The sequence below is a fragment of the Myotis davidii genome, unplaced genomic scaffold, assembly GCF_000327345.1.
Source record: "Myotis davidii unplaced genomic scaffold, ASM32734v1 scaffold425, whole genome shotgun sequence".
NCBI lineage: Eukaryota > Metazoa > Chordata > Mammalia > Chiroptera > Vespertilionidae > Myotis > Myotis davidii.
The window spans coordinates 4,120,358-4,128,626 of NW_006296413.1; the positions used below are offsets into that span (position 1 = coordinate 4,120,358).

The 8,269-nt window shown below is 60.1% G+C and overlaps 1 protein-coding gene across 1 annotated transcript in view; it reads left to right on the forward strand.

Annotated features, from left to right (window-relative positions):
- Positions 1-5,036, forward strand: part of EHD1 (EH domain containing 1) — a 21,670-nt gene extending 16,634 nt beyond the window's left edge. The window contains exons 3-5 of the mRNA XM_006771603.2: positions 428-840; positions 3,831-3,995; positions 4,402-5,036. Coding sequence (XP_006771666.1) covers positions 428-840; positions 3,831-3,995; positions 4,402-4,926 — 1,103 coding nt within the window. The 3' untranslated portion in view covers positions 4,927-5,036. The remainder of the gene's footprint in view (positions 1-427; positions 841-3,830; positions 3,996-4,401) is intronic.
- Positions 5,037-8,269: the final 3,233 nt, after the last annotated feature.

The window sequence follows — 8,269 nt, forward strand, 5'->3', positions numbered from 1 at the left end:
ACAGTTCTTGAGAGACCTTAAAAGTGTGGTTCTGAACTCTATATCTTCCATTGACAATTTTGTCCCGTTTCTTTGTCTCCGCATTTTTTATGCTTTCTTGGTGCACCCCCTAGTGGTCTTTGTGCGCAGTCTTGTTGTACTTAAGCCTTGATTGTTGTAGCTAATACTAGGGGGGATTTGACCTCCAGGCCAAGTGGCTGTGAGAATCAACTGTGTCTCTGCACTGTTTATTTTCTAAGTGTCTCTTAATGCCAGGTGCTGCATGGGTGAGGGCGCTACCGTGGTGGGTACAGAAGTGGGAGACCTGATGACTCCCTTGGTGCTGAGTACATTCTGGAAATGTAAATGACCCAGGTGGAGAGGTCCCAGGCCACAGCAGAGCCGCCTGTCCCTTGGGGCCCCTGAGCTCACCCTCCTCTCCCCACAGGGTATGACTTCGCGGCTGTCCTGGAGTGGTTTGCCGAGCGGGTCGACCGCATCATCCTGCTCTTTGATGCCCACAAGCTGGACATCTCCGACGAGTTCTCCGAAGTCATCAAGGCCCTCAAGAACCACGAGGACAAGATGCGGGTGGTGCTGAACAAGGCCGACCAGATCGAGACCCAGCAGCTGATGCGGGTGTACGGGGCCCTCATGTGGTCCCTGGGGAAGATCATCAACACTCCCGAGGTGGTCAGGGTCTACATCGGCTCCTTCTGGTCCCACCCCCTCCTCATCCCCGACAACCGCAAGCTCTTTGAGGCCGAGGAGCAGGACCTCTTCAAGGACATCCAGTCTCTGCCCCGGAACGCTGCCCTCAGGAAGCTCAACGACCTGATCAAGAGGGCCAGGCTGGCCAAGGTAGGCCTGGGATGCATGCCTGCGCCGGGGTGGGCTCCTGTGCTGGGACTGCCGCTGGGGCCCGGGGATTGGTCTGCCCAAGACCCATCTCTGCAGACCCCCAGCCCCAGCCGCATTGCACTGTGTCTGAACCAGTCCTCTCTCTGCACCTGTGGGCGCAGCTGTTTTTTTAAGTGAAATTCTTAATGCACGTGAACCTCAAAATGGAAGGTCCCACGGTACCATCAGCAGCCTGGGGAGTGGAAGTGGGTGGAGGTGCAGCTTAAGGCCTCACGGGCTTCCGCCCACAGGTCTCTTGAGCACTGAAATACACTTGGCAGATGCTGGCGCTGGGGACACAGTGGGGACTGACAGCAGGTCCCCATCCTTGTAGCACTGGCAGCCATAGGGGGGAAGGCATACAGCATATAAAGCACAATTTGGGGAGACCACAGGCTGCTGCAGAAGCAGACTGGGGAGCTATCTTGGTGGGCTGGGCCAGGCTGGGGGGCCTCTAGTGGGAGCTGATGCTTAAGCCAGGACAGGAAGCTAGTGGAGAGGTGGGTTTCTAACCTGTGGGCCCAGAGAGAATGCTGGGTGGCTTCAGCCTCCAGAGGCCCTGTTAACCATCCCTGCCCCTCTGCGGAAGCTCGGGGCCCGCTGGCACCTACTGGCAGCATCTGAATTGCTCAAGAGGTTGGAATGTCAGTGTCTGGCCGAGCACATGAGACCCTGGCTGGCTGGTCAGCGATGGTGGCCTGCAGCGGCCCTTGTGCATCCCCGATCTCTGATGAAAGGACCGTGGAGAGCAGGCGGCGTGCAGAGGGTAGGAAGGCAGTGTGTGGTGTTTGGCTTTGGTGAAAGCAGTCCTGTGGCCTGGCCTGTGGGCGCAGCTGTTTTTTTAAGTGAAATTCTTAATGCACGTGAACCTCAAAATGGAAGGTCCCACGGTACCATCAGCAGCCTGGGGAGTGGAAGTGGGTGGAGGTGCAGCTTAAGGCCTCACGGGCTTCCGCCCACAGGTCTCTTGAGCACTGAAATACACTTGGCAGATGCTGGCGCTGGGGACACAGTGGGGACTGACAGCAGGTCCCCATCCTTGTAGCACTGGCAGCCATAGGGGGGAAGGCATACAGCATATACCTTATAATTTGGGGAGACCACAGGCTGCTGCAGAAGCAGACTGGGGAGCTATCTTGGTGGGCTGGGCCAGGCTGGGGGGCCTCTAGTGGGAGCTGATGCTTAAGCCAGGACAGGAAGCTAGTGGAGAGGTGGGTTTCTAACCTGTGGGCCCAGAGAGAATGCTGGGTGGCTTCAGCCTCCAGAGGCCCTGTTAACCATCCCTGCCCCTCTGCGGAAGCTCGGGGCCCGCTGGCACCTACTGGCAGCATCTGAATTGCTCAAGAGGTTGGAATGTCAGTGTCTGGCCGAGCACATGAGACCCTGGCTGGCTGGTCAGCGATGGTGGCCTGCAGCGGCCCTTGTGCATCCCCGATCTCTGATGAAAGGACCGTGGAGAGCAGGCGGCGTGCAGAGGGTAGGAAGGCAGTGTGTGGTGTTTGGCTTTGGTGAAAGCAGTCCTGTGGCCTGTGAAGCAGGCACCCTGGGCCCCTGAGTATCGGGTCTTCCCCGCTGGATGGCAGGCCTGTCCTGGGAGAGCCGAGAAGAGCCCTGCCGGCCCGCTCCTGCCTCGGAGCCGCTGCCTGTGTGTAGCCCTGAGGTTTTGAGGCTCCGCCGTGGACAGAACACCGTGGCCCAGGGCACCCCACCCTCCCTTGAGGCCTGGTGTCAGGTAGCTTTCGGCCTGAGTAATGAGAACTGACCCTCATCCTTTGCCACTGGCTGTGTCTGTTGCCCAGAGTGCGAGCCAGCACATGGGAGCTCGCTAGGAGATGGGTTCTTAGGCCCACGTCTGCCCTGCTGAGCGTTTGGACTCGAGCCCCTGGGGATCTGTCTGCCTAGACCAGTTGCAGAGGCCGCAGGAGAGCACAGGGCCGCGCGCTTTTCTAGTTGTATCTCTGCTGGAGCCTTCTTGGGAGTGTCGCTCGTTCTAAGAAAGGAACCTGTGAGAAAACCTGAATAATTGGCTCCTGACCTCAGAGGACGGAGGGACACCCGGGGCTGAAGGAGGACAGGCAGTGAGCGGAGAAGAGACCACAGGGAAGGGCTGCCCCTCTCCTGGCAGGGCTGCCCCTCTCCGGGGAGGGCTGCTCGTGCGGACCAGCTCCCTTCCAGGACAGAACAAAGGGCAGACTTCCTCCTGCTTGTTCACTTACAGAAATGGCTGTGTCATCTCCCGGCCTGAGGGCACGTTGAGTCACTGCCTGGGAAACCCGGCCTCCAGCCTCTCCCCCACCTGCTGTTCCTTCTCCTGGAGTGCGGCTTGCTCTGGGCTCTGGGCTCTTTGTGCCAGGCCTGCTTCCCTCGGGCCATTCTCAGCCAGGCTCCTGGCCCAGGGCAGCCAGGGCCAGGCCGTGGAGGAATTGAATGGGGTGGAGTCTGAGAAGGTGGCCGGCTGGCAGGCTGGCGGCAGCCCCCCTAGGCTGGACACTGCGTGGCAAAGGCAGGGGATTTGAAGGGCTGTCAGCATTACCGGCCTGATCTGAGGAAATGGAGGTGTGCCGCCTTGAATTGGCAGATGTCTAAGCAAGGTATTGAAGCTAAGATAAAGCTTGAAACATCTGGGGGAAGCTTGTGGCGTTTTTCTAATCCTTAGTCACCCCCTAAGGCTTTGGTAATGACAAAGTGGAGCATAATTCAGGCTGTGGTGGAGTTTTATGACCTCGATGTGAGCGTCCACATGTCTGCACATGCAGGAGGGTGGGGGCCCTGCCCTGCTGCCCCGTGGAGGGGTCCCTGGGGGAGGGAGGCTGCGGGAAGCAGAACGTGGGCTTTGGACTGCCTTTGCCCTCCCGGGTCACAGCCCTCGCTTCCTAGGGCAGCCCCGGCGCAGGCCACACCCCTGCCGAGGTGTCCAGGAAGCCTGTGACGCCCGCCCCTTCTGCGCACAGGTTCACGCCTACATCATCAGCTCCCTCAAGAAGGAGATGCCCAATGTCTTCGGTAAAGAGAGCAAGAAGAAAGAGCTGGTGAACAACCTGGGAGAGATCTACGCCAAGATCGAGCGGGAGCATCAGATCTCCCCTGGCGACTTCCCAAGCCTCCGCAAGATGCAGGTCCGGTGGCCCGCACCCTGAGCAGGCTCGGGGCATGAGGAAGGCCGGGGGCACTGGGTCTCCGTGGGGTGGGGCTCCCAAAATGGAAGCAGCTGGGAAAGTCACCAGCCCCCCACCCGAGTCGGAGGAGTTGACCCAGGTCCTCAGGGGGTGGGGGACAGGGCCAGGCACTCTGGCCTCACCCCAGTTCATTCTCCCCATAGCCCTGCCGGGAAGGGACTCTTTACCTTCCAGTTTACGAATTGGAGAGCCAGGGCCCGGTGGGGTTAACCGAGTTGCCTGAGCTGTGAAGTGGTTTGGGCTGTGATGAGGAACCCGCTTTCTCTTGGGAACCCTTGCTTTGCCCACTCCACCTGGAGCCTGGGAGGGCCCAACCCCCCCTTGTCCTCCCTCCCCGCCCCCACAGGAACTGCTGCAGAGCCAAGACTTCACCAAGTTCCAGGCCTTGAAGCCCAAGCTGCTGGACACAGTGGACGACATGCTGGCCAACGACATCGCCCGGCTGATGGTGATGGTGCGCCAGGAGGAGTCCCAGATGCCCTCGCAGGTCGTCAAGGGCGGTGCCTTCGACGGCACCATGAATGGGCCCTTCGGGCACGGCTACGGCGAGGGGGCCGGGGAAGGCATAGATGACATCGAGTGGGTAGTAGGCAAGGACAAGCCCACCTATGACGAGATCTTCTACACACTGTCGCCCGTCAATGGCAAGATCACGGGCGCCAACGCCAAGAAGGAGATGGTGAAGTCCAAGCTGCCCAATACGGTGCTGGGGAAGATCTGGAAGCTGGCCGATGTGGACAAGGACGGGCTGCTGGACGACGAGGAGTTTGCCCTGGCCAACCACCTCATCAAAGTCAAGCTGGAGGGCCATGAGCTGCCCGCCGACCTCCCCCCACACCTGATCCCACCCTCCAAGCGGAGGCTCGAGTGACCAGCCGGCCCCGTGCGTCCAGCCAGCAGAGACGGGGGGCGGGGAGGGTCGCCGGTTCTCGAGGTCCATAAAGACTGAGTGGCTGTCTCCTCGGCTCTTGAAAAGGAAAAGGCCCAGCAGGGAGGCAGGGTGATGCTCGTATGTGAATGATGGAACTTTATGCACAAGAACTATGGATATTTTTAATATATAACGTTAGAGGCGGCCTTCTTTCTTGCCTCCTCCGTCTGACAGCCCCATGCCTTCACGCACACAGCTGGCCTCCCCCCTTGCCTCCGCTCTGGCTGTGCAGCACTCAGCGTACCCCTCCTGGCAGCTGCCGGGCTGGGGCCTGTGTAGACAGGAATGGCTGGATCTGGGTTATTCCTAAACTGAGTGAAGCAGCTTCGGGCCAGTGGCCTCCTCCCCATGTCCCGGACTCGGTTCTTGTGCCTTTTGCCACCTCTCAGCCCCCTGCGCACGCCCTCTGCTCTTTGCTCTCCTGGCCTCCCGCCCCTTGCGTGGCTGTCACCGAAGCAAGGCCCAGCCCAGCTGCCTTTGGGGGATCAGAGGGGTGGGTGGGTGTGAAAGAAAACATCTTCCAGAAGATATATAAGCTAGTGTTGGTCCCGTAAAAGTAACACCTCTTATACTTGACCGGGGTTTCCAGTAACTTCCCAACCACTCGTTCAGAAGCTGTGATTCTTGTCTCCTTTCCCGCTCTAACCAGGGGCAGCTCTACCCAGGAGCCATGGGGCACGGTGTGTGCAGAGCTCCCTCGCCGGGGACCCCAGCGGTGTTCTCTGCGGCACCCTTCCACTCCCTGGACATTCCGGTGCACCTCCCTGCCCCACCCTTGGGTGGGTGCTAGGTCCTCATGAACTTGGCATGGTTTGGTGCTCTAGCCCCGGCCTAGTGGCCAGAGACCAGGGATAACCCAGCCCCTTGAGCAAAGGAAGGTGGGATGCCCTTTGAGCAGCCCCTTCCCCAGGCTGAGAATAAACAGGCAGCGAGTGGCCAGCTCAGGCCGCCTCACGGCTTTGCCTCGGCCAGGCTGTCTAAGCAGCAGTATGTCCGGGCCTGGACATACTGCTGCTTCCACAGCCTGCAGCCGCCATCACTTCCACGGGGGCCTCAGGGACTCTGACCTCTCCAGCCCCGCCCACCCTCCCAGTGCTGCTCTCCAGGCGTCCGTCCGCTGGGTCCCAGTGGCCAGGAACTGGCCTGGTTACGTCCAGCCGGCCTCGGCCCACCATTCCGTGCGGTATTAGATGAGGGTGAAGGTGCATTGTTGAGAATTCACTGTTTCCGATGCAGTGGCTTTTCCACGCTCACCTGTGGGAAGAAAAGCAACTAAGACAAGACTTTGTTGAATTAAAGAAGTTTGTGCTGAAGCTGGCTTCTGGTGCTGCGTTCTCTCCCAGGGCTGCTCCCCACGGTGCCTGCTGGGGCACTGGCAGGGCAGGGACAGATTGGCAAGCCTGCCAGGGTGGGGCCCAGGCGCAGTCACGCTCAGCTCTGGCAGCTACTGCCTCTTAATAGTCGCCCGCAGACAGGACTGATGACCCCTTTCCTTGTGCTCGGTGGGGGCTGAGCAGGGTTTATTTTAGGAGAGGACGGGGTGAGCTGGGAGAATCTCTGATGACAGAACTAGGCTGCCTGCCCTGGGGCTGGGGAGAGGTACCTGCCTCGTATGATCTCCACAGCATCTCCTCCAACCTGGGCCCGCCCTGGACATGGGCAGACAGGTGGGCGCCCGTGGGGCTCTGGGCACTGGGAGGGATCAAGTAGACAATGGTTGACTGGACTTCTTGCTAGGCCTGGGGTTGGGGGTGGGGTGGGGTTGAGATACAGTGAAGCTGGTACTCAGACCAGCAACAAAAATACAATTACTAAGGGTGGGGCCGGCCGTGCCTCAGATGGGGGGGGGCGGGAACTGCGTGTACCAGCCCAGGGAAGGAGACAAAATTGGGAGCTGATGCACCATGCAGGCCTCAGACGTGTAATCAGGGTGGAGCGCGCCAGGCTCACTTATGGCAAAAGACAGTATGCGAACAGGTGCCCATGGTCCTGCCAGCAGGTTGTGCGTGCCAGCCGGCTTGGGTGTCTGGTCTGACCACCAGTATCTGATCGCCAGCCCGGCACCACTCGGGCAGTTTGCCTTGTCCCGGGGTTACCTTGGCCGTCATGTGGGAGGTCGATGCTTTCCCCCATTGCACAGCCAGACTCCGGCGGGCAGCTGTGTAGGATGATTCAGACCCGGTGTGCCCAACTCCAGGTGTGAGCCCACCAGCCTGTAATCCAAAGTACCCTTTTCACCCCCCCCCCCCCAATTCTGTAGCTGCGGACTCAGATTTGAGAAACCCACATGGAAGATTTGAAAGGTTAAATGCTACCACTGCAGCTGGGTCCGGGAGGCTTGGCACGGCCTCTCGGTGTACAGGGGCACCCCTGAGGCGCAGCGGGCTCGCTCAAGCTGGAGACGAAAAGATCCTGGAGTGTGAGAAGCGCTGCCTGGCCGCTCTGCCCCTCCACTGAGCCCGCCACCTCGGCTCTCCCGCGCACCCCACACTCAGCACCCTCCCCAGCACACGGAGGCAGGGCGAGCCCCTAAGGCTGCTCCAGGAAGTGGCAGTTGATCTGAGACTTAAAGGGCCAAGGGCAGGTGGCTGCACCCCTGCTGGCCTGGAGCTCAGGCCCCTGGTTTGAGTTTTACAGATTGGGGGTCTTCTCAGGCTGTGATGGGAGTTCAGGGGGGGCCAGTGTGTGGACAAAGGAGTGGCCACCCCTCGGAGGGCAGCATCTGCCCCTCACCTCGTCCCCAGCTCCCTAGCCGGCCAGGACCCTGGGTGAAAGGCCCCCTTCAGAGCTGCTGGGGTACAGGAGAGCTGATTCTACCCGCACCCAGAGCTCCTGCAGTAAGAGGCCTTTGGGGCCATCTGCCCACGTGGCACCTCAGAACCCACGATGCAGGAAGCAAGGGGGCGCACCCACTGCTCTGGGCCCCACATGGGAGCCCTTCATGTGAGATCTCGTTAAAACAGTCACTTCTGCCGTCAAAAATGTTACCATGAAGCTGACCCCTTGCCTGTTCTCATCTCAAAGAGGCGGTCATAGAACTTGCCCACGGCCACCAGGTTTGACAGGGTCAGGACACCCAGCCACCAGTTCTGCCCCCTCCATCCAAAGCACACAGAGGGCGGGTCTCAGGCAGACAGGCCGGGGTCGGATCCCAGCTCCGCCACTCACTCCCTGAGACCTGTCCTCCCTCCTGAGCCTTTTTCCTCGCTTGCAAAATACAAACAGGATCTCCTGCTTCAGAGGCAGGGCCCCTAGGGTGGCCACCTTTGCTCAGCACCCCGTG